This window comes from Apostichopus japonicus, chromosome 16 (assembly GCF_037975245.1).
Source record: "Apostichopus japonicus isolate 1M-3 chromosome 16, ASM3797524v1, whole genome shotgun sequence".
Classification (NCBI taxonomy): domain Eukaryota; kingdom Metazoa; phylum Echinodermata; class Holothuroidea; order Aspidochirotida; family Stichopodidae; genus Apostichopus; species Apostichopus japonicus.
This window is the reverse complement of record NC_092576.1, coordinates 13,801,517-13,828,921: the sequence shown is the minus strand read 5'-3', so window position 1 is coordinate 13,828,921 and position 27,405 is coordinate 13,801,517. Positions and strand designations below refer to the sequence as shown.

The window sequence follows — 27,405 nt, the reverse complement described above, 5'->3', positions numbered from 1 at the left end:
CCATCTTAAAGCAAAAAGTACGAGTGTTGAACCCCTTATATTATCAACCTTGTACTCGCTGGAAGGTCCTCTATATTCGCACGCAATATGTATCAACAATGGCCATATTTCTGTCCAATTCAACCCAAGTAGCTGTTTCAGTCCCCAAACCATTCAGAAAAGTTAACAGTGTCAGTTGAGCACACAGGAAGTTTCGAAAACAAGGGGGGTGATGGTGAGGGGGGGGGGGAGGTGGTAGCTGAGGGTAAAACGCTTTGAGCATAAGAGATGCTGAAACGTCTAAAATATATAGAAATCTACTCTTACCCATTGGTGAATAAATCCAGGTGGGGTCGCAGGGATATTAATGTCACCGGACTCCCACACCCTCTCATGTTTCTTTAATTCTTCATTTATTCTTAGTGATATTATGGAAATAAGAACACATCCCATTTATTCAGTACACCATATTTCCCCGGCACCCTAGTAAAGTTTTTCGCTCCAGTCTATTCCCCTGTTTCGCCATGCTTGCTGTTATAATTGTAATCACGTGCGAAACATATATATATAGAGAGACATTGATAATGAGACTCATTTGGTGTTTCTATTTTTTCAAGAGTAACGCAATTAATTGATTGAAAGGATATTATCCCTGTGATGTTATCACTCCGGGGATCTTCAAACACTTATTTTTCTATTTTAATAATGTTGTTCATATATTCTTGATATATTAGGAATATTTGCTCACAGCCCTCGATGTTTTCTGTATTTAGAATTTTATCTATATGCACCTTTTACGTTTCTGTTGATTTTACCTTGATCTGAACTTTAACCTGATGGCGTCATTAGTCACAAAGATACTCCATCCCATGTGATCAAATCCCTGCCAAGTTGGAAGTCCATCAGTTTAAGAGTAAGAGAAATTTTTCAATGTTTTCACCCACATAACCTGTTTGGCACCACCCACGAATAATAAATCTAATGCATATTACTGTGTTACCCTTTGGTATCCCCATCCCCTCAATAATTCACATCGCCCCACCTAGTTTTTGCTCAGTTAGGTAGGTGGACACTTGGATAATCAAGCAATATCTACAAACCTGACAATATAGTACACTATGTCATCCACACGATGTAATATGTAGGGTCGAGATAAAGATTGGACCTTGGGGCTCTCCATTTCCTTTGAAATTGAATCATATAATGGATTTAGCATGATGTAGTGTGTGTTACTTGCCTTTGTAGTTTAATCCCGTAAGAACAATATTTTCAGTGAATTAGCAGAAAATATTCATAAAAGCCACAGATATAACAATAAGATCGTTTCATATGTTACCAATGTCATGCAGTTCTGTTTCGAATTATTCGGGAAGATGTCGAAATAACGAGATAGAGAATACCCTGACATATAGGCAATTGATTTGATGATTGTTACACTAAAGTCAGTACAATATAGTATAGTCTTCAATCCGAGTTCGAGTCCTTCACAATGAAAAATATGACTCCGAGTCCGGACTGAAATGAAGTCCTACATCACTGGTTCTTAGACAATGTAGACAAGTTAACATATAGCTGCGTATTCCTCAAGCAATGCAGATTACAGTTTCAAAACAATTAAACAACATTCATTACATCAATAAACAGACTGTCGTTAGAAAACTCCATTGGAGTCTCATTTCCTATCGTTCTATTTATGACACTAGCATACAAATAGTTCCACAGTAAATACATGTAAGGATCACCATACATTTGTGATCATATCAGTCAGTTGGAGTCAGTTGGAGTATATAATACTTATGATAACGCCACTCAAAACAAGCTTTTGTATTCTCCATCTAACAGTATAACGTATACTATTTCTCAGTAACCTGTATGCCATGTAATGATGCTTAGAGTATTGCCTGTATATTAACACGTTATGCATTTAGACCAAGCATATGCTTTCATATAAAAAAGGCTTCATCGAACTTGTGATATGAAAGTCTACACTAGGTCTACCAGTTTTACCTGTTTGTTGTTGCATCTAATGTAATTACTTCTGACAATGTCCTTCATCTAAGTCAAGTTTATTTCACTGCACTAGAGACTCTAACTACCTGAAAATAATAAACAGGCAGCCTATAGTCCATAGCTCTAACGACTAGGTCCGAACACAAAATAAACATGACTGTTGTTTACTACTGACAGTGAAATATCGCAATAACGGCTGTGATACGTGTAGAACAGGGGGAAGGGGTGGGCATAGACACTGCAGGGCATCCGTCATTTAGGTGAACGGGTAACGACGTTTAAATGTGTTCGAAAGGCAAGTTCTGAAAGAATGAAGGATTTTGTAAAGCAGATGCTGTTGAAGTCACTCCCATGTACTTAAGGGTCTGGTGGTGCCCCAGTTTAGACGGCATCTGGATGTTGCATTCTGAGGTACAATTCAAAAAATAAATTAGGAGTACAGCTAGGTCTCAACGCACGATTATGGTAACACACAATTTTGGGGTTTTGAGCGAAGTTGAAAAACGGAAGAGGGGAGAGGGTTGGGGAGGCACACCTTTACACCCTTTGCGTCAGTACTTGGTTACTAACATGTGTTCCCGCTGGGCTGAGATTGTGACCGTAAATTACTTAACTGCGTATGTTACTGAGCTTTCGTGTTATACTTTCCCATCCAGTAGACCTACTAGTGTAAAACAAAAGTGGTAAGACACAGCTGAGGTTATTACAACAACAAAAACGTACTCCGCATGTGCCATGTTTCAGAAATACATAGGCCGAATGATAGGGGGCTATGCAGAATTTTAATGAGTAGGTCGTAGAAGCGGACTTCCATGTCTGGTTTCTCACAACCAACAACAAAATATTTATTGTTTAAAATCGTAGGTTAGGGTCATAACACAAGACCTTACGCAGGATCCCAGAAATTTAAGGATGAAGGTGTAGCTATGTGGTCGTTAAAGCGGACTCCCGTGAACAAGGGGTCATCTCTAAACAAACAAGAAAAATAAACGCAAATTGGTGCATCGTGAGGCGTATGCTATCAATCGGTACATAACTTGGTCTAAACTCAAGATTTTGCTAATAAAAGAAAAGAAGTTTAAAAAAAATGGGGTATGGGGTGTGGGGGATTACTTCCTACAATCCTCCATAGATACGTGCACAGGTGGCTCCCGCGCTTTGCCTGACCATTTTTGTTTTTGGATTAACATGCATGCGCTTAATGATCTGCTGTATAGACCCCAACCATAGCACCCTATCAAGGATTGGTTTCTTAAGTTTACTTAATAGACCTGCCTTTATCGTAAAATGACTTCTTTCTACCAATTAGCCTGCAACGCCTGCCACATGTGTAGTTACTGCATGAGGGTATATGCGGAGCGCTGTATGATTAACTACACAATATAAATGAACATATTTGCACACAATGTTTACACAAAGAGCTTAATGGTGTTAAGAAGCTATGTATGCTAATTGTAGAGCCTGCGGTCGATTTACGACCTTGTCAGGTCGATAACGTAATCACAAAACTTTCCTAGCTATAGCGTGTTATAATTGGAGCCAATAAAGCAAATCTTTATTATTTTACGGCTCATTTATTATTAAATGTATTCTTATTAAATGGGTAATGAGCTCGCGGTATTGTTAGCTCTAAAACGCAATAACATGTATATTTCGACAGACAGAATTTGTTAAGCAATGTAAGTAATCCTTAAATCGTAATTTCAGAGAATCTAAAAGCAAATTCTATCAGTTCAGTGGAAAAAACGTCAGCCCAAACCAATATATTGTTTAAGTTTAATGTCTTCAGCTTAATTGTTATTTTTTAAGATTCAGTCATTCCTAAGAGTAGCATTTTTGTTTACAGTTATTTTGTAACGATATGTGAAGCTTTGTTTGGTTGTGAACAATATCTCTGTCAAGCGGTTTACTCACTGGATGATATGACTATTCGAGAAAGACCAAAGGTTGACTGTGTAATCAATCAGGAGAACGTTTGGTCACCGTCATTCCTATCTTTGCACGTACCTCTTCATAGTGGGATGATCTTATGTGTGCCGGCTTTGAATTATTCGGACAGAACAACAGGAATCATATAACGCATTGACATTTAATTAGGACTGAATAGCATGTTGCAGTCGACGTTATTTTGGTAGCTTCTTTGTTCCTGGAAGTATTGGAAGTATTGTTAATATGGGGGAAATAAAGCAATCCTATGTTTTTATTGGCGTTGCATGCGTAGCAATTTCATGTCTTGGTATTGGTGTACTTATTGGATGGTACAGTGGCCCGGATAGAGTTAGTGTGAATCCAGCACAGCCCACGGTGGGAATTCCCGAGAACATTAAACAAAAACTGAGTAACATAATTGACAATGAAGTAATAGACGAGTCATTGAGGTAAGAAAAAAAAGTAACGTTCTCCAGTTGATATTAAAATCTCCACTTCTTACCAATGTCACAGGAAAGTATAACTAAAAGTGACTACATTCAACAGTTATATCATACAATGATTCATAATAGATTACAAGAATCATTTAAATTTGTTCTCATAAACCTAGAAGAAATGTGTGAAAATACGAGAAGTTTCTAGTCAATGTTAATCATTGTAGCCCCTTGAAATGTGTTATTATCATTTCAAATATCGTAATCAAACAGGTAACGATTCAAACTTCAGTTTCTTTCAATAAAATATAGTATTTACGGTGGATCTTCTCCTGACATCTTCTCACCAAATAATACTACTTTCACTGCGGTAACAAACGAAAGACGAAGTTGCATCTAAAAAAACTGCTATCCCTACAAATAATTAAGTAAAGTTTCTTCGAAGGATGTTGGACTTTTATTAATGACACTTACTTTCCTAAGTAAGACACAGTAGCCTCTCAAATATCACTCTAAATTATATATATATTTTTTTACAATTCCTTCAAAGAAAGTCGTTGTTCGATCTATGTGAGATTGCCCAGTGTCAGAGTGTGTCCTAACATCATCGACATATGCAGCATAACCGAATAAATATTTTGTCAGAAACAATTTTTCCGATATCGGCGAACGTTTAATTTTGGCTTCATATCCAAAGGTATTAGGTGACAATGACCAAAACCATCAAACAGTTGAAATAGACTTATTGTTTTCTACCAATGACATTAGTCAGCACCCTTAATTTCCAGTAATTCAAATTTACTCCCAACATTTTAATTTCAATGCGATGCATAATATCCTTCAGAGGTGGTACACTATTACTATTGATGACTTTTCGATCATCAACGCACGATTTTTTTCGTCATTTTTAAGCATAAATGCTATTATATTTCCTACTCAGCAAAATGTAGCTAAAACGCGTTCAGGGTGGTGTTATGCTGGTTTTCGCTCCCCTTCTTCAATATCATCAAACTACATTTATTTGCACTGGTGTTTCTAAATATAAAACAAACAAAAAAAATCATATGAATAACAATTAACGGAGCACTGATAATTTTTTCTGGCTATATTTGATGTCCAGCAACTCCCACAAAACTCTCTTAAATCTGTTTGTGATTTATGCCAAATTGTGTGCGTCAGCTTCGATCTGTAGTGTTCCAAACACAGAAATGACTTAACTTTTTTGGGTAACCGCCATGGCTGGATTTACCAAAAGCTCCCACTTGACATCGTGAAACGTTAAATGAGAATGAAACCATTGTGCCATGCTGTGTTCACAATTTACAGGAAAATATAATAATAACAACTGTAAATAAACAATTCAGAAAATGCGTTTCCCCAAATAATCGGGATTTTTTCTTTCTATGCACACTTCGTAAGCTTCATTCCTGTTACTTTCAATAAAATATCGTGTTCAAGAAAAGAAGTTGCCAGCCCGACATAACATAAAATATATAAAATAACAATGTTAATCAAAGAAAATAATAATGTTTATTTAGACCTAATTTATGTTTAAAAAATACTTTAAAGAATTGCAAAAATGATCTGAGAGGAAAGTTATAACATATGGCAATTAAAATGGTATCGACGAAGATTTTTTCATCATGCTAATACCTGGCATAAGTTACTATGTGTTACCGTGCTACTGAGCTAGTGACTTACATATTAACATTGATCGAATACATAATGTATTTGCGTTACCCGAATTGCTTGGGAAAGTATGAATTGATGCTTTTGGATAAGAATCATATATTTTGGAGCCAGAATAAAGGGTACAAGAGGAAATATTCGTCGGATGGTACGCATCGTTCGGTGCTTATACTTACTCTGTATATGGAATGCATTGCTGACAGTTTCGGTTTCGCTACCTGGAAAGCCACGTATTTTAGTGTCGTGCATTTTTATACTGATTGTAGCGACACATATCTCTGCTGTTCGGTCTGTAGATTGTTTTGGCAAACTGTGTTTCGAACTGGCAAAAGTTGTTGGCAATTGTTTTAGAGCTTTGTGGATCACCCGCGTTGTTGAAAAGTAACAACAAAGACGCTTAAATAAAAGTAATTGAAGAAAACCTGGAGAATCAGGGAACGTTTCTTGATCATCAGTAACTTGACAGACGTTATTAGAAATGTATTCTATAGTAATTTTTTGCTTCAAAGTCCAAGGGATTTTTCTCCTTTTATGCTGAATTTTGTTGGGAAAACTTTGATGTCAGTACACCCTGCCCATAAATGAATATAATGTACGTACATAAAGCCATTATCTACCGACTCATTCAATAAAGAGTATTTTAACAATAAAGAGCAAATGCTGCATATACACTAATTTTCGTGAAATGTGTGGGACATAACAATGCTGGATTAAAAAGTCGGCTAAAATAATGATGACGAAATGGTTAGAATCACATAGAGAGTTTGTTTTTCTTTATAGTGAACGGAATTGTGGTGAATGTGAATAGGGGCAAGAGTTTGTAAGGACTCACAATATCAACCAAATGCAAAATCATAAAGCTTTTAATCAGGAGCAATATATCAAATAATTCCAGATTAAGGGAGTTTTTGCATTCTTAGAACAATAAGGCCTGTTTCATTTAATCATAAACTGATGGTTGTTTCGTTTTATTCCCATTTTACAGATTCCTGACTATGGACCCACATGTTTCTGGAAGTCACAGTGAATATGTCATCGCACAGCATATAAGAGATAAATTCATTGAGTATGGTTTGGACTCATCTGAGATAAGTTCTTACAATGTTCTGCTATCTTCGTCCTCAACTTTATCGGAAGAAACAAATGTGGTAATTTGTATTGTCATTGTGTTCCTTTAATTGTGATATATATGTTAAATAGACTAAAAGCAAATGCGTTTACGTAAATTTATTTTTTCTATTACAAAATTTAGGTCATTACTCATCGTTGTTTATTTTCACCAGCCTTTCGTAATAATTTAGAACCAGTTTGTTATTATTCAAAGACGTTTTATTTCTTGTCTTTAAGGTGCAAAGACTATCGTATGATGTTACACAACCGGAAGGGTACAGGGTAGCATTCCAATCAACGGTTAATGAGCCAATATTAGACGATAATAGCGCAGGAAAATACATCCCTCCCGCCTTCAATGCTTACTCTCCAAGTGGAACGGTGGTGGTAAATTAAATTGAAATGTGTTATTCATATATGTATTATCCTGCACGATGCTGCTTAATTATCAATGCAATTAACATGATGCCAATATCATCTTATCTTCAAGGTATATGTGTTGGTGAAGCCAGTGTTACCCTAGGCAAGAGATCTCATTCTGTTACACAATGAAACAGTTGTTCTTTGCCTAAATTATTTAATTACATATATGAAATAGCTTGAATACTGAGATTATCAATTATGCTTATTATTAGTTCCACTGATTTTTATCTAAGATCCTTTCAACTTCCAGATTCATTAAATCGTCAGGCACTATCAACGAGTTCTAAAATTTCATAGTATACTTTCCGAAGTCTTAATTTCCTTTTACATGTCAGGGCGATCTTCTCTACGCCAACTATGCTGCAATGGAAGATTTTCAGCACCTACTAAACGACAAGGAGATAAACATTACTGACAAAATCGTAATTGCTCGATATGGAAAAACTCACAACGGAGATAAGGTTAGATTTATCTACTTTTACCAATGTAATATGCTGACTGGTAATGAGTTTTAAACCCAAATTGTAACAATCTTGACGATCGTATTTTAATTTAAATCGTGTGTCTCACTAGGCGAAATTGGCAGCACAGTTCGGAGCAAAGGGCTTGATACTATATTCGGATCCAGCTGATTTCAATGTAGCAGGTGAACAAATTTATCCACACGGACTTTATCTACCTAGTCAGGGAATTCAAAGAGGTAGCGTCTTACCGGTGATAGGTGATCCATTGACGCCTCACTTTCCAGCAACTGGTAAGTTTTACTTAAAAAATATTACTATCTTGTTGGAGTTTTTTTGAATATCTAAAAAAACAACGTCATCCTTCAAAATAAATCCCACCCATGTATAATGATTGTTTGTTCATATCATTTATGTTTCCGTTCACCAACAATTGTAAGCCAATGCTAAGATATGCCAAAAGTCAGAAAAAATCCATTTAAGTTAACAGTTGCGTTGTAATAAAGAATGTAGTATTCAACATTGGAAAGAGGTATGTATGCAAATATAAAGTACACCAGAAGTTCCATAAAAAGTATGTAATAACTGTTAGGTTAAGCTTCCCTATCGCATTTTATGCTGTTCAATTCGCGAGAAAGATGTAAGTATATCTATACAGAAGTTTTTCATAAATATAAAGCGAATATTCATTTCATTAGATATATGATACTCTTGGATAGTTTATGATAATGATGTGCTATAATAATTCCATAAACGCTGACTCACGTGAAAATATTTCTTTTCTGGCTCTCAAAATGCTTCTGGGATATTATTTATGTTTCTAAACTTTAAACTTAACAAACAACGTCATATGGAGAAATACATAAAACCGACACTTGGATGCTATGTAATGAATTATATCAGACGATTTCGTTTAGACACAGCTATGTTCCAGAAGAGCAGCATGCCTTATTCATTAGCACCTTTTAATGTTATGTCCAAGAAACAATTTTCATATAAGCAACTGATAAATTTGTTTAACACCAGAGGGTGCATTCCGTCATAGCGAGGAATATGCGGGACAAGATAGACTGCCGAAACTGCCCGTTCATCCAATATCATCAGACGATGCCGAAAGGTTGCTTGAGTGAGTATTTCTAGGTGATTAACGTTATTTCTAAAATATCAGGATCTTGACCTAGGTTTGACATGTCTCGAATTATTGCTAGCAGATGATCGCCCTAAAAGCGTAGTCATTTGGATCGTGCAACTTTTATTTTAAGTGAACTGGTTCTTTTGAACCATGTACTGATGATTGTGTTCTTGAGCAGATTTCTCCTATTTTATTGCAGCATTTTTGTTTTTGTTCTTGTTTTATGACGCTTTGACTGACGAAGTTAAAATGAATAACAAACTATATCTTCTAAATAAACGGTGCTCCTTACATTGTTTAGTTTATTGTTGGCTTTGCGTTTGCGTTTGAGTTCTGTATACTTGACTACTACTATCAAATATGAAACGGGTGTGAATGAATCATCTTACAACCAAAGTTCAATTGGTAATTAAGCCTTTCCTTCAAGAACAGAATCACTAACATCCTTACACAAAGTTGCACCTACAGATACACTGTTCCCCTATTTACCCACTCATTTTAACTTTACGAAAGAAAGCAATGCAAATCTGAGATCCAACTTTGCTACTGATCGACAAATTTCTTATAAAGTAATAATTTGATTTTTAATATACTTGTCGTAATGCCATCACATTTATCAGTTTTGTTGGATGCATTCATCACATTACTAAAACTGGATTATGACATCACTTCTTTCACAGACTAGCGTTTGTCATCCGTTTGTATAGTAACCATAGGTTGTACTCTGTGAAGTTTCCTTATAATATCAGAATGACAGAGGGGATTGGACGAACTAATCTTAGGATCGAAGAAAATAGTTGAAAGGGTGGTATATAAGTTGCATAATTTAAATTAAATCCCTTCTATTATGCATAAAATACAATAAAATTGGTAGAGCAATGGTAAATTGAGGGGGGGGGGGTGTTTATGGGTTATACGCAGATATCAAAACACGCGTTGTAGTATCTTTAATAAGTTGAGAGAGTAAAAAGAGAAGGTTAGGGTTGGATTTTTAAATATTTCAGCAACCTGCAAAGTCTTCAGAAGTGATCTTGGTATTATCCCAAGGAACTTCCTATTAGCTGGACTGTTCCTATCGTCTATGCAGTAATTCATTCCAAAAACCATGTTGTTCATAGTAACGTAACATATTTGGAAAAAATCAGTTACTTGTACAGATACAATTATTGGGATGTTTCAATTCACTCCTCAACGCCGTATCATTGCACTCCTCAACGCCGTATTCATTGCCAAGAAAAAAACGTACACTAAAATTAGTAAACAATAAACATAGTTTTCTTTGCGGAATAAATAACAAATGTAACAGTGTTCCACCCATGCTATACTTAATCCGGACCAACCTCTCCCTTACCCTCACGCGTTTCCAAACGTCTCGACACAAAACGTAGGTTCTTTAAACATTGTGTATGATATATAGAAAGTAAATTGACATGACATAATCAGATTGAGCCTCTCTGGTCAAAAAATATGGAACCTTCTGTAGCTCAAGATACTGCCGGACGATGCTTTTAATAAAGTATGATAAGTCCTGCATCGTTAGTTAGTAATTACTATTGAACTGGACTGATTTACTATTGTGACTTCTTCCTACTTTTTACACATCATTAGGTGGGCACGTACACCATGTAATTTGAGCTGCAAGGTATTACCGCCCCCCCCCTTATCTTTACATTTAGCATCTCTATGCTCTATTCACTTTGTATTGACTTTTTTTATCCTGTAACATATTGTAAAAGCAATATGTATTTGAGCTTATTTGAATAATCATTTGATGTACTTAATTTCCAGATTTTTAGGCGGTGACCCTGTTAAGAACGATTGGTCAGGTAACATACCTAAACTGACCTACAGGTACGGACCTGGATTTGCTCATCCAGAACAAGATGGGTAAGATTCGAGTTAAAATGAAAAATAAGTCACATTGACAACATCATTTAGCAGTGCACTAGCTATATATTTTAGTTTTAAATTGAATTGTATCATATCCCGTTCATTTGTTCTTTTCAGTGCTGTTAGACTGAAAATTTACAACGAAAACGGTCGCACGGATACATGGGATGTAATTGGAAAACTTTTTGGAGCAGTTGAACCAGGTAAAAATCTCTTTTCAATAAAAAAGTACCATGATGCTATGTATTTGTATGCTATAAGTTCTCAACTGATGTGTGCTGCACTGTATGCTATATATTCGCAACACCTAAACAACCAAATATATTGTAAATTTGTATATGGGTCAACAGATACTGATCGATAGTTCAAGAACATACGTTTAAGTCATCTAAATAAGTAAATTTAATCTACTAAATTAGCATACTAACTTTAAATATCACAGTAGCAAGAGGGCAGCAATATCAGTTATAACAATTACTGAACCTTTGATTTGTTAATTTCTTATATTTTCAAGATTCGTTGCAGCATAAATGGACACATCTTAGTTTACATTGTCAAATAGGACACATATAAGTTTAAACTTATCTGTTCTATCCACCAATAGATCGGTTCATTGTAATAGGAAGCCATAGCGATGCGTGGGCATTTGGTGCGATCGATCCCTCTACCGGTCTCAGCACTATGCTGGAAGTTGCAAGAGCCTTTGGTGAACTGAAAAAAAATGGTTCGTGTCCTTCACATTTCAAGGAAATATGATAATGCTTCAGTACATGCTACTAGTTTAAAGATTCGAGGTGTTCGATCGTAATTCTACTTTCAAGGTCTAAATTTATTAATGTGACACCTCATTATGTAATTAAACAAGTAAAACATGTCAAGAAAAAAGTAACATTGTCAAATACGTGCGTGATACGTAAAGTATGTATATCTTTTCAATTAGGCTAAGTTAAAACATTGTTTGACGTGAATACAATCGAATGTATAGCAAGTGGTATGATATATAATTTAAATGAATAAAGACAAGCACACCAGGATAGTTCCACTACACGGCCGGTTTCGTCCTTTTGGGAATCATCAGGCAAAGGTAGGAATCGCTAAGTCCGTACCACTCGACCACAGTTATTCTCATGGCTAGAATGCGTAATTTTAAGGCTTTGTGTAAGTATCAATGATAGCATATTAGGAAGGTGGTATGATTGCACAGAAAAAAAAACCGCAGGTGCTTTTAATCTGACAATTTACACAGAATTATCACTTTTCATAGGCAAGCTAATTAAAGCCGTATTTATTATTCATACACAAGTCTTGGAGAGGACTTTTTACTGGTGCAGTGGCGGAGAAACAGGGGGGTTGGGGGGGGGGGGGTTTAACCCCCCACTTTTTGAAGAGGGGGGGTTGGCCCACACAATCAACCCCCCTACTTTTTGCCAGTAATGTTCTGTTATAGCCTATGTTGTGTGCTCCAAATGGCATAATAAATCAAATTATTAAATTTGAAATTGTTAAAGTCATTTCAACCTTTTACCTGGTAGGCTACATCAACAATTAACGACCGAAAACCGAGTTACAATTGACCCACACATTATTTCTAGCCCTTTCCCCCACCTTGCGCATTGGAACTTGTAGCTCATAGCGCTAACTTCACCCCACAACAGACATACACAAAATAACGTTTTGTTGCTGTTGAATAGCTTTGGAATTGTATACACTTGCCAACTTCAACGACGTGAAGGAAGGAAAAGAAAAAGAAGAAAGAGAGAAAGGGATGGAGTAGAAAATACGGCAAGAAAACGGGAAGAGAAAGAGGAACAGTGACAAAATTGTTCGAATTTGTAAAGCAAACAGCAGATATCACATCATATCAGTGAGCATGAAAATGGCGTTCCACGAAAAACAGCCTCCAAACCATGGGCGTAGATCCTGGTGAGGACAGCGGGACGCGTCCCCACCAACTTTTTCAGTAGTGGGGACATGATATACCGTGGCCCCACCAATTTGTCTTGACCAATAGCTGCATTTCAAGTTCCCCTGTATTGAACTTTGGCGCAGTTTCATCCAGCATTGTGCAAATGACATGCAGCAGTTCTCATTTTATTGTATTTTATCCACAGTTGTTAAATATAGGACGGAAATCGCATTTGCGGAAGTCTATATTTGTTTTCTGGGAGGGGACCCAGACCCATCGTATATACAAAAGTCTACTTGGATTATTTGTCCCCTGATTTTGCAGACGCCATCAGATCTAAAACTTAAGGAGGTGTAGGAGCATCATTAGGTCTGGGAAGTGTTATTTCCGGCGATCTGGGAGGTATATTTGCCCAATAAAATCGTACGCTACGCGCGAACCCATGGTCGCGCTCCGCTTAGATGGCATAGAACAGACACGCGTCCCCACCAGACTGATCTGCGCCCATGCTCAAAACTGTCGATGTGTGTAGTGTTCGGTTTCGGAAATACCTGGTATATTTTTATTTCCTTCAACGAAATTTTTTAGTAGCCGTCTGAATTTTCGAAAATTCCCTAACCAACATTCTTCATCATACTTCATCATACTCGTGCAATTTTGACCCGTCTGTTAGGGTTTGAAGGAGGTTTTTCTATATCGGTTGTCCATAGATGATATTTTGTGCAACATTATGGGTATGTTTTGAAGTGAATTTGTTCACGAGAATTGTGAATTTTCAAATTCTGAACAGTGGGGCTGACGGATATTGTGGGCCGCGATGAAGAATCACCTACAAAAGCAATGATCCACAGGATATGTGATGAAGTCGAACATGATGTGTGACTGGTGACAATCTTCAAAAAGGTTATAGATGAGAAAAAAAAGTATTTGGAAAAAACTTGGTTCTCAGGCAAAAGTGTACATATGGTTGGTCAGTTTCAAGCCCGAGAAGTGCCATTTCCGGTGATCTGGGGGTACCAAAACCAGAAATTTGCTTGTACGCTGCGCCAACCAATGGTGGCGCTCCGCTTAGATAGTAATACGCGCCCCGGGTTAGAAAATCCTGCATACGCCCATGGTTAAATGCAGCTTTTCAAGGCCTGGGCAGTGCCATTTACTGCAATCTGGGAGGCAATATTTGCCAAAAATTTCTTGTGCACTTCGCGCCAACTTATGGTGGCGCTCCACTTAGATAGTGAGCCAGCAGTTATGACTTTTTATTTCATCAATGGCCTGCAACCCCCCCCCCCCCTGACAAGAAATCTCCGCCACTGTACTGGTGTGTTTGTGTTTATTATTTTAACATTTATACATTCATACGTACATGCGTTCGTGCGTTCGTGCGTCCGTGCGTCCATACGTTCATACGTTCTTACATTCATATATAGTAAATGAATAAAGAATAACACACCAGAAAAATTCCACTTCACGACCGCTTTCGTCCTTTTGGGACTCATCAGGCGAAGGTAGAAATCGAACCCCGGATCTTGTGTCACGAACTAAAGTCCGCTCCACTCGACCACAGTGATTCTACTGGTGTGTGAATGCGTATAAATTGGTTTTGCATAACTGTACGGACGGGTTCGTGACACAAGATCCGGGGTTCGATTCCTACCTTCGCCTGATGAGTCCTAAAAGGACGAAACCGGTCGTGAAGTTGATTTTATTCTGGTGTGTTATTCTTTATTGAATTACTATATATCTGTTATACCACTTGCTACACATTCAATTCTTATTTACGGCTTGGCTTGCCTATAAAGAGTGGTTATTCTGTGTAAATTGTCAGATTCAAAGCACCAGGGGTGCTCTCTGTACAATCATAACACTTAGGTAATACGCCCTCAATGACAGTTATAGTGTGTGTGTGTGTGTGTGTGTGTGTAGCAACCATTTTGTTAATATCTGGGCAAATGCATGATAACATTTTAATTAGTTGCAAATCATGCATGTTGTAAACTATACTGTATAAATATTCACTGACAAAGGTACAACACGGTAAAGAAACAAAACCAAATGCTCTCATTCACGCATAGTGACTCCTCATTATATATTTCATTATCAGTACATGACACTTCCAACCGTATATTTTTAATGTAATATTTTTCCTTCTCGATGGAGCATCAAATGTGTTTTTAATCAGGATTTATGTGCATTACACTTAAAGATCAAATATCTGAAATCTCAATTTTAGCGTATCTACAACGTTATGTCGGTATGGAATTTTGCGATGTTACATGTTTGTTGTTTGTCTTCAGGGTGGCGACCAAGACGCTCAATATTGTTTGCAAGTTGGGGCGCAAGTGAATTCGGTCAGATCGGTTCAAATGAATGGGTGGAGGTGAGATAAAGTATTTTACATATATCTACTTCCCGGATAAATCATGGTTCTAATAAGAACCTTAGCTACAGTACTGCATACGTTGCATAACAAAATCACCATTATTATTTTTTTTAACTTTCTTCATAAATATTAATTTGAGACATAACGTAAACATAGCATTGTCTAATCGCAGTTTGAAAACTAATTCCTGACCTTGATCTTGGTAAATGTTAAATTTGAATTGCAGCACGTCGGCACGCAATAAAAAATTCCCCTGTTAATTATTATAATCTGCAACGTTGGAAAGATTATGAATTACCCCAACTTTCCTTTCTTTTACTATAAAGTCATATAAAAATAATCTTTCGGTCTGCAATATTCCCAAGCCTACCGGATCTTTCTGAAAATACGATTGTAATGTCTCAATCCAAGATGTTCTTACCAAATGATGGTCAATGAGTGCTAGTTATTGGTTTCATTTATTTGATGCATTTTATTACAATTTCAGTATTTCGTGCCACAAGCATATTTCATTGTATTCTATGATGACATGCCAATTACAAATAATACTAACGCTAATCTTGGCCACTTCCACTTCATTATTTTAAAATGTCAGTTAACTAGTTTAGTTATAATAAACTAATATTGCCGTTCGGATAAATTTAACAGAAAATGCGTTTAAAATGAAATCAACCAAGTACATAACAATCAGCTAGTTCAATATAATTTCATATGAAGAAGTCTTGGGTATTGTAGTAGGTAACAATTTTCGTCACTTGATCCCTAGGACCTTAGGAAAAGAGGCAGTTGTAACTTGATTAATATTTTCACTATTTGTATATGTATATATATATATATATATATATATATATATATATAAATGAAAATGAAAATGAAATATGTATATTTTGTTGTCCATGTGCATGTTTGAACTACCGAAATTGAGTTCTGTGTAACCTACGCAATCCCATCCCTTTTATGAAGTGTTCATGCATACTTGTTAAACATTTCGAATCTGATTCGATCGTTGTTGTCAGCTAACCTTGTACTAAACTTTATGTAAAGCACGGTAAGTTCACGGTGGATGATTATTAGTTGCCAATAAGAAAACTCGGATCGAGTATGCTATAGCGAGAACAGTGATCCAAGCATTCGAACCAACGAAAGACATTTACACAAAACACTGATTAGCTGATGTTAAAATACCGGCTGTATTAACATTTACATAACGTCTAGGCCTATACTTACCGGTACAGCAACGATATCCACACAATGACCGGTAACGCAGCAGCAAATATATTCATGCAATACTCGTTACAAGGAAGCGTAAACGTCTTAATGTAAGAAAGCGTAACTATTCAAGGCCTGGTTCAGACATATTTCCATGATAAAGCAATTACACTACAAAATTTAACCGTTGGTTTGAAAACTGTTTGTTAGAATTGTTGACATGTGTCAATGACTCAACATGCATATGAGTTTGTATGCAGTACACGTCATTTACCGTCGGGCTTCATTGTGTTACTGTCATTCTTGTTACTTTTTTGGCTCATTTATATTGACTTGAGACTTTTAGCTATAATAAATGTTAACAAGTACCGGGTAACGCTTCGAAACAATTACTTCGTTTATATTTATTGTAAAATTCTGAGATTCAAATTGATATCTATTTAGTCTTTTGTATGAATGAACCAATGGCCTCGTTGATTGCAAGAGTTATACCCCATCACAGTGTTTTACCACATCCGTGCAGTATCCTTCAATAAACGTGTTATGATATTACATTCTTTTCTCCTTCAGGAACATTCGAAGATCCTCCATAGCTCAGCGATAGCTTACTTGAATATTGATTTTGCAGTATCAGGTACATAAAGAATCATGCTTGTATGTGGGTATGTATATATGTGTGTATGTGTGCTTGTATGTATGTAAGTATGGGCGGGTGGGCGTGTGGGTGTGCGTGGGTGTGCGTATGTTTGTATGTATGTAAACTTTCTAATTGCGTTTAGTTCTGTACGTTTATATTCAATTGCAGGAAATTTCGTTCCAGAATTCTCATCGACTCCAAATTTATATCATATCATATTGGAAGCGGCTAAACAGGTTCGGACGATAAATTTGCTCATTTCCTATTTTTATTTTACTAAATATGTTGTATGAACCTAATAACCTCATAATGTACGGGATTCGAGATGCAACTTAAGTACACAAATACAAGTTATGGGCTGTTCAAATAATACTTTGTAAAAGAATATTTACAACAACAGTACAAATTTCTCTCTTTTCTGCAAGGTTCCTGACCCAAACCCACAAGAATTTGAAGAAAATGTCCAAACAGTTTATGACAGATGGCGCCTTAGAGGCAAACTTAGTAACGACGAGCCTACGTAAGAATCAATATGTCCAATCAGTATTTTTTCCGTACAATATTGAGTTCCGTCTATGATATTCATTAGCGTCCATATATGGAAACATATTATTTGAATAGTATTTTCTTCGTGATTTCTTTCCAGCTGTTCACAAAACCTTTTTAATTTTATCTATTTGTAACAAGAAAATATTATTTACCAATAGCATTTAATTCTAAATAAGAAATATACTCACTTGTATATATAAGTTTAAATATTGTTTCTATCCTATACATCTTATCTTCTGATTTTTAATAAATATAGCATTGGAGATATTGCTTCTGGAAGTGACGTGTCGCCTTTTCTCCAAATCAGTGGTGTACCTGTCTTAGACTTCTCGTTTGTTCATGACAAGGTTGGTAAAACAAGATCTATCCATTAACGTCCAAACCTTGGTCATCCCACTGTACTACGATTTGAGAATTTTTATCCGCAATTCTTTGCAATAAATGTGCAATAAATGTATCTGAATGTGACCAATTGTAAGCGTATTGAAGTAATGTTTATCGACCAACAGACTGTATATAACAAGATATTGAAAGGTGACATTGTGTACATAATTATTGTTTGTTTAGACATTATTATACCAGTATACCTTTATGGGTTTGAATGTTTTTGTTTTTGGAGCATGACATTTTATTGCAGAGAAATTATGAACCAGGGGAAATCGTGTACAAAACGTAACATTGCATAAAGCAACTAAACATACACTCTGTTTTATGTGAAAAAAGTACTACACAGAGCCGATGGAAACCTTCAGTGTAAACTTACATGATAGTGACGTTAACAAAGTTTTTAAATTGCAACAGTGTTAGTGTGAAAAGAACGTATGTAACACTGTATTACACTTTCAAAAACATTCATTGTACACGATTTCCACTCACGGAAACTGCGCATCCAGCCAAGCTGTCAGTTTGGAGCATTCGAAGTAAACAATAACAAAAAAAAAACATATTCTTGGTAGGAATATCCCAGGTGCTTAATTAGAAATTCAACTTGAAATGATGACTTTGAGGTTTCTTAATAAATTATGCGATGTTGTGCGTTATGAATATCAAACTGCATGGGCTAAGCAATTATCTCCAACTTTATATGGAAATATTACTTTGGTATTATAGATTTGATTGATCTCTTTATAATACCTTAAATACAGACTCAAATTCAAGGAAGTATGTTGTGCCTACATTTTGTTTCGGTATGGCTATCTTGAATCTAACTAAGATACAATATAGCTTCACACTCATCTATGTTTAATTGGACACAGGAGTCTAATCGAACGTTAACAGTTATATCATGGTCATTTACTGAAAATACAAGTCTCAGTTAGATTAATTCCGATATACAGTGTATTATATATTATAGACGGCTAATGTTCCACAGGCCTTTATAATTTACATGGTGGTAGGTGTTTTAAGCACATTGTGTAACGCATTGACATCACATGCGTTTCTTTCTTTATACAGGAATCTGAACCAATCGATCCGTTTCCTACGTATCACTCAATATATGACACGTACAACCTATTTCATAGCTACTATGATCCACAGTGCTCATATCTTCAAGCTTCTGCGAGGTTATTTGCTGAGATTGCACGTGTTTTAGCAGACTCCGAGGTGATTCCATTGAAGTGCGTCGATTACGCAAACAAAATTGATGAATATTACAGACAGCTCAGATTTGGGGATATGGGACTGAAGATAATTGCCGAAGGCGGTTTGACTTTTGGTGAGTCATTCTGCTAAGCGACTTTATACTATGATCTTGCAAGTTTCAGCTAAGTGACTGCCTGATGCATCAGTTTAACTTGTCCACACGGACGCGGAATTACGAAATGTCCAATTTAAAGCAACTTATCGGTATCCTATCAGGCTTATTTATTAATTGTTTGTTTTTTCGTTACATGTCACCGGAGTCGTGTTTAAAGATGGATACGATTTATTTTAAATAGCTGAGGCACTGCGTTTAATCATCCTTGATCAAATAATATATTACTGGCTTCAGGTTTATTGAATTCGTTGATCAAAGATGCTACTCCTATGTGACCGTAAAGACTAACATTTAAGTTCTTATAATTAACAGACTATATGCATAACGCCGTGACACAACTTCTGTTGCAAGCAACATCAATGGACTGCTACATTGAAGAGAAACTCAATTATTATGAGTGAGTATGATGTCATATGCATTTGATAATGAATACAAGAATTACAACATTCTCCATCAAGGACAATAGATACGTTCTGTTAAATCCATAAAATGATCGCAAATCTGTCGGACATGCGTAGTCATTTGTAGAAATTTAGCTGATATGTCTAAATATATTGCCAAATTTATCTTAAGAGCAACATTATTTGTTGATGGGCACTGTATAACTACACTTAAATAGTGACCTTAATGTGCCATCTTGGTAACAATCTGTCTACATGAGGCAGCGGTACACTGTGTATTACAAATGTTTAGGACATTGACAGAAAAAATGAAGCTGATGCAATTGGCATTATAAGTTTTTAACACACGCGTCTCTAATACGTGTCTCTAATAATACGTGTCTAAAATATGTAATATTTTCACAAACATATGCAGTTTATGATAACACAAAAACAAAGCATTGATAATACGCAGGTGTTCACAGACACCATTCATAATTTTCAAAGTGTTAAAATATCATTCCACGCGTTCACCGGTTCCCTGACTGAAAGGTTGCTCAAAGCAAGATTCCTGACTGCAGGGGTCCTTCTGTGTTCTATGGTTAGAAAGCAACACTGACAATGTATTAAAGGAAACTCAAAAGTCTGCTGTAATGTTATGAAAGCCACAAACAAGGCGACTACAGGGATGGTACTAAATCAAGAGAAATGGTTCTTTCCGTCAGCTACCAGGGTTATGAACGTTTAGGAAATCACAACATAACGAGTAGAAATCACTTAAGTTTAGCATAGGCAGCTGCAAGCAATGGATACAGACTTGTCACTGCATAAGTAATAGCACCCCTCAATCACATTTATCAGGTGAATATTAATTAGCAAAGTACATCGTGTTTATAAACTCTATCCCGATTATTTGATGAATTGATGAATGGATGAATTGGTGAATTGATGAATTGATGAATTGATGAATAGATGAATTGATAGATTGATGAATTGATGAATTGACGAATTGACGAATTGACGAATTGACGAATTGATGAATTGACGGAGGTGATGAGGTGATGGGGTGATTTAAGTATCCAGGGTCTAATTTTATTAAAGTCTTTCTATTTGGTTATAACTCCAAGGAAACATTTAGTTAATATGGAACAGTCACATGTATCATGGCGATGCCAAATACTATCCAAATATGTGGTTGCCATGGCAACCGATTTCATAGTTCATGTGGTTGAATGTCACATGTTTATTTTATACCAGTACCCAGCCCTTAGTTACATGCCTAGTGTAAAAGAAAAGCACAAACCTTCAGCCTATATTAGACCTAGCTCTACATTAAGCCACACTAGCCCTAACCTAACTGTTATGTTAAGCCTGGGGAAATGATTAATATAACTAGGCTACAAAGTACAATATTGTGCCTGGCCTGGTTCAGTTTTTGTGAAAACTTGGCTTAGTTGACGGGCTTTGGAATTTCCCTCAAAAATGCCTACGCGCCACACGGGATTAGAGCGGCCGTAACGCGCAACGAGATGCTAGCGGGTTGAAAGTGGGAATGGGGAAGTCGCAGTTTTGTGACGCGGATCCCCTTTGCACCCGGGTCTAGTATATAACTTTTAAACGCGTGAGTATGCGTGATATAGATACTGCATTGTGCATATTCCCTGTCTACTCCCTGTGTCTTTATCTATTTTTTTATCTAGGGAGGGGGCACAACATCAAGGCATTCCACATTATCAGTTGTTTAACAGTTTTATTTGACGTTTCAATTTCTTCAGTGTTCTCGCTGTTCGCTCAATTAATGACATGTTAATGAGCTTCGAACGTTCGTTTCTCAGTCCGCAAGGACTTCCTGGAAGACCAGCTATAAGGTAAGAGTTACCTCACCAATCTTTTAATCTATCGCAACTTATCCAATCGCCAAAAGCAACCAAGTGTTAATTGTATACACTGTTTTAGTGGTTGGTTAGTACTTCGAAATTGGCGTTCATTATCCAAGAGGTTAAATTAAGCCTTTCTTGTAAATTACAGGACAGGTTACTACAAAGTTTTGTATACGCTTGATACCGTTTAAGGCCATACCTATTCCCAAATTCCCGTTTACTTCTTTCCTCACGTCATAGAAAAATTAAATTTAACGTATTAAAACAAATTCTTGATTTACTTTAGGTGTGCTTGGATAACAAATATTCCATAACCAAAATTTGAAAGCAATCGAATTAAGTCATTAATAAAAAATTGTAATGATTATCAATCAATATGTTTCCATTTTTCCGCACGTTTTGTGTTCGTTTTTTTATTTACTAATGGTAACCTGAAAGTGTCTTGGCAACAATAAGCTGAGGATTAAATCGAATCTATCATTTAATTCATTTAAATTTCAACGAAACTGTATTTAATGGATACATATAGACGGGAGTCTTAATGAAAACAAAATGTCAATCTATTTCCATTAATACCCGATCGGCCATAAACATAAACAACGTTTCAGTTTGGAAATATGAAAAGAAAAAGAAAGATAGAGTAAACAGGTTTCAGATCCTAATAGCACTATGACGTCACAGCTTTAACAAATCCCAGAAGTGATATTTAGTTTGGCATATTTGCCAAAGAGAGCAAGGTATTAGTGGGCTGTTTGGGTGTGGCGGGGGGTGGGGAGGGGAGATGTTCTTCACAGCGATCTCTGTTATATAAATAAATATGACGGTGGGGTTGGCCTCTCTTTTAAACTCATGTTCTATTCTGTCAATTGTCTCGTTTAATACACGTAATTTTATCTGTTAAGTGTAATAGTATAGTTACTTTGAGTGCATGTGTAAGAGCTTTACCATTTAAGAAAGTTAGTTATATATGTAAATGCAGTGCACTAGTACAACTAGTCAATGCTAATATACAAGGAATAGATTGCTAGTATGCCTCCTAAGTATTTCTCGGCGACATTGAACCACAATCGCTGTACACCCATTCTCTGTATCTTGGGTTAATAAAGTAACTTAAATCACATCGCAATTTATACCTGTTCATATTTTCAACTACATTCTATAGAGATTTATATAATAGAATATTATAAACACACTTTCAGTCTATTAAAAGGCTGACATAACAGTAAAGCTACTAAAGGGCACATATCGAAGAAAACATCTAAAAATGTTTATTATGAAACATGATAACAAGTTTCGTTTTGTTTTCCTTGCTAGACACGTGATATATGCTCCGAGCAGTAGGGATCTGTATACATGTGATATATTTGCTGGAATAATCGACGCCATGTATGATATCGATAACAACGAAGACCCAAACAAATGGGAGTACGTAGCTGAACAACTTGCAGTTGTCACACATGCAATTGAGAGTGCATCTAAGTCAATCGAAATCGCATGGGATAATTAGATTGTTGTGTCCATTTACAAATTTCTATGAAAATAATAATATCTCGAATGCTCCAACTTTGTATATTTTAGCTTCAAACTTACTAAGATGAGCAACAAAAATATGAAACTACTGCTTTCAGGGCTGTCTCCACAAAAAGATACCCTTGTCGGTCCTTTTCCCCACCCAACCCCATCATAAATACCCTAGCCTCATACGCCTTCACTTAAGTTATCACTAGAGTCCATGTCGTGTTTATAATTCAGCCTCCTCGTGTAAATGTTTGTGGGTTGTCTACTCTATTATTGTATTGTGCAAACGGAAATTAGGCCTATCACACATGTCCGGTGTATTGCTACATGATTTTTAAATAGTTGAACATGTGAAAGAAGTAATACGCTGAGAGGGTTTGGTTTGTACGAAATTTGTCATTTGAGCCAACATTATTGGACGAAGGCATATGAAGCAATGACAAAGTGAACCTCGTCCATGAATGTGTCTAACACATGCAATCGCAAATACCCACAGCAGATCTTCCATGTGTGACCAGGCCAGGGAGTGATCCGCGAAGAATAATGCGTAGTTTTGATGTTTTTCATTTCAGCCCGTTTCATGAAGTGATATTATACCTCATTTAAGTTCCTTTCAAACCCCTGCAAGGGCTTTAACTCTTTGCACCTTTGACCTTCAAGTTTCCCCTCGTTAATTCCCACGGTGTCCAAATAAAGAAAAACATGACAATTTGCAATGTCCATTTGCAGCCGTCTAGTTTAGAAGCCAGTATTTTCATACAAAGAAAAACATAAACAAAACTTAAGACCACTTGTTGTTCTCTTTCTCACTCATGATTGATTCATTCAGTGATATCTTTAATGAATATTAATGATGGTCCGCAGTAGGTAATACTGATGCAACATGGGCCAGATGCCCCATCACGTGTGTCCTTAAGCTTTGCAACTTCTGAGCACTTTGAGGGGCGATTGGTAATGGAAAACAAATCATCCAGTGCTCACGATCAGTATGGCCATACCATTTATACCTATTTGTTTCCAATCAGTATCTTGCAGTAATTTTACATCATTTAATTGAACTTTTACTAGTAACGCATACAATAAATCATCTTGCAATCAATAGAACGTTTTTTTTTTCATTTATTTGAGTGGGGCTTCTTTGAGCTAGGCTTCCGAAATAGCCTACCTACTAATTTTCCTCTGAGGCAACGATAAAACAATCTCTACCAAGATAAAGGCGAAATTTTCTTTCGCTTTCCTAGATTTATCTGTCCAAGAATCGTTCTGGTCAATGGCAATAACACGCAAACTAAACCTAAAGACCACGGCACCATTCGGTTTAAACATTAGAAACGATTTGCCGTCCCATATAAACCAAAACAACTCCTTTGCAATTACGACAGAATCGGATTAAAATAATCTGACGCGGATTAAAATATTCCGAATTTCTAAAACTTCTGCTCAATTCAGCAGAAATCAGTAAGTCGATTTGACTTCACAACCATGCCGACACTCTTCGCTATAAAATAATTTCAATTCCTGCTACTCCTTGTCACTTTCGGTGATCATGAACTGAAGAAGAGCTAGTTTTGCTCGAAAGCTCTGCAAAAACCAAACACTGGCTGTTTTACTTCCAATCACTTACCTCATTTAATTATTGTACCGTATCTCACTCGAGATCCAGCCTTTCTCTAAATGCAGCATAGTTGTTTAACAGTTTTTCCGTTATTCCTATATATATATATATATATATATATATATATATATATATATATATTTATTCGCCTAGCCTTATAAATCTTGGACATAATCCCTCATTTGCAAGTGTAGCATATAATATTCGAATAACTGTTTGTCTTCTGAATGTCATAAGCATGTGATGCTTCATTTACCATGGTTCAATTTGCAGTTTCAAAGTGACTGTGTCAACCAAATCAATTGAAAGATAACCTATCAGGTGAATCAAAGTTCATTATGTATCTGTCCAAATGGGATCGCATGTTATTTTTAGATTTGAGAGCAAATTTATGATTGTTTATGCTCAGTTATTATCAATAAGCAGACAATTATATCACTGCTTTATTTACATGCTTTTTAGATAAGCTAGGTACACTGAACTGAACAAACAGTATAATTTGTGAACTTTGTTTTATGTGTAACATTGGTATCGTCTATTCTCTTACAAAGAGAATGTAACATCCCAGTGAGCTGCAGTGCTATGACTATGTCATTTTCACCATCACGGACGAAAATGCAATTAAATATCGCCTTCCCCCCCAAAAAAGTCACAAAATCTTCTACGACGCTGATTTGAGAACAAAAATAAAAAATAAGTTAACCAAACTCAATTAACTTACCAGACCTCTTTTGAAAACAATTCCTGGTTTACCATAATATTTTGCCACTGTAGGCGTTTGTCACCTGTATCGAACAATACTAGTTCTGTTTTTGGTGACATAATTTGCCTTACTCTAGATATCAAACATGATGCTAACCAACTCAAAATCATTTGTGATTCCTAAAGCCGGATGTCGAAAGAGATACACCGAACATACTTTGTAAATAAAATGATGGTAAACGATAAAGGCAAATGAATATATATATATAATTGAAATCGTAGTGAGTTGGAAAATCCAAAACAGTGAAAACATTTCCAGCCTCCCACCGGGATTCGAACCCGGGCCTTCCGCTTTATATGCTTACACCCTAACCAATACGCTGTGGACGCAGATTGTATGTCATATATATATATATATATATATATATATACATATATATATAACTATGGATCCTACCTTAGGTCGACATTTACATTGACTTACACACTAAATTTAATCTAACCCTAACCCTTTTTTCTAACCCTAACCCTGAACCGACCCTAACCAAAACTATTAAATGAACGTTTTAGAGGACGGAGAACATTATAAAGCTATTTGCGACAATAAAAAAGTGTCTTAAAATGGTAGTGAAAACATTAGGTACACTGTTGACCTAAGGTACACTTTTTTACCATAAACTGTCGACCTAAGGTACATATTATATTATATATATATATATATATATATTTGAGCCGATATCGAAGGAAAATGGATTAAGAAACATTTCAACCTCGTCCTTCCATTCGAAAACTGATAATTCAATCGCAGAAATGGCAGTGGATTTCAAAAGACCAGATCACGAGCCCCTTAAAGCATCAACAATGTATTCACTTGCAGCATATGGTTTACACGTCTGTCGAATTCCGCATTATCTTCCAGGCAAAGACATTGAAGTTAAAAATTCAATTAAAAGCAGAAAATTACATTTTGTAATAAATAGGTATCATTTTCTTTTACAAATACTTTGTAGGTTGCTCTTAGCTTTCTCGAAAGACTTATACTGCTTCAGCAAATTACTATTACTAGTACAATATTTTCTAACCGTTGCAACATTGGTAGTCAACTGGACAGCTTCTTTGTAAAAAGTAACAATTATTAATATGAATGCAAATCTTGTATGATTAAGTAATGGACAGAAGAGTCTCCGACTGAATTCGCACATATATATTTTCCTTCATGTTCCATTGACGTATGAGGTATGTGTAGGGAATAGTTACCCAACAATTCAAAACTTCCTTTACATCGGTCATCAACAACTATTCTGTTGAGGTAAAGAACGATGTCTTCTAATGGTGGTTAAACTTGAATGTTCTTTAATAGCCAAAGCTATCAGTTATTATGTGGTGGGTAGCACATGTCAGTTGATAACATCTATCTATGCTCTAGCGGCCTTGAAAAGTGACGAGTTTAGTGTGTGAGTCAATGGGACTAATTAATTGTGGTGCTACCCCTATACGTTATGGCTGAGTTTGCTGGACACATATTTCAACGTTCTTGCCATTGCACAGTTTTGCCACAAGCCAAATCATTTTTTAGTTATAACATTTAACCTCTGGCGTTAAATGGTATTCGTAGTGGATCCACATTCCTCTCCCAGACATGTACGGTACTCACCAAATACATAGTCCATCAGGCTAAGGATTTAACCCAAAAAATATTTTACATTGTCTCGTAAAGCACGTTAGAAAGAGAAGTATGAAAAACACATTCTTCAATAACGCATATTGAGTGCAAGAAATGTTCACTCTTTGATTTGGCGACGTTACACGAATA

General features: G+C 36.1%; 1 protein-coding gene across 1 annotated transcript; it reads left to right on the top strand.

Moving 5' to 3' along the window:
- The first annotated feature begins 4,161 nt into the window (after window positions 1-4,161).
- On the top strand, window positions 4,162-24,392 carry LOC139982004 (glutamate carboxypeptidase 2-like). The gene is made up of 18 exons (XM_071994504.1): window positions 4,162-4,367; window positions 7,027-7,189; window positions 7,389-7,538; window positions 7,910-8,035; window positions 8,148-8,328; window positions 9,062-9,161; window positions 10,956-11,054; window positions 11,175-11,260; window positions 11,662-11,781; window positions 15,258-15,340; window positions 17,123-17,186; window positions 17,358-17,425; window positions 17,615-17,709; window positions 17,995-18,085; window positions 19,194-19,455; window positions 19,810-19,894; window positions 21,653-21,745; window positions 23,072-24,392. Exons 1-18 carry the CDS (start codon window positions 4,162-4,164, stop codon window positions 23,262-23,264), a joined length of 2,265 nt encoding a protein of 754 aa, XP_071850605.1. The 3' UTR covers window positions 23,265-24,392.
- Window positions 24,393-27,405: the final 3,013 nt, after the last annotated feature.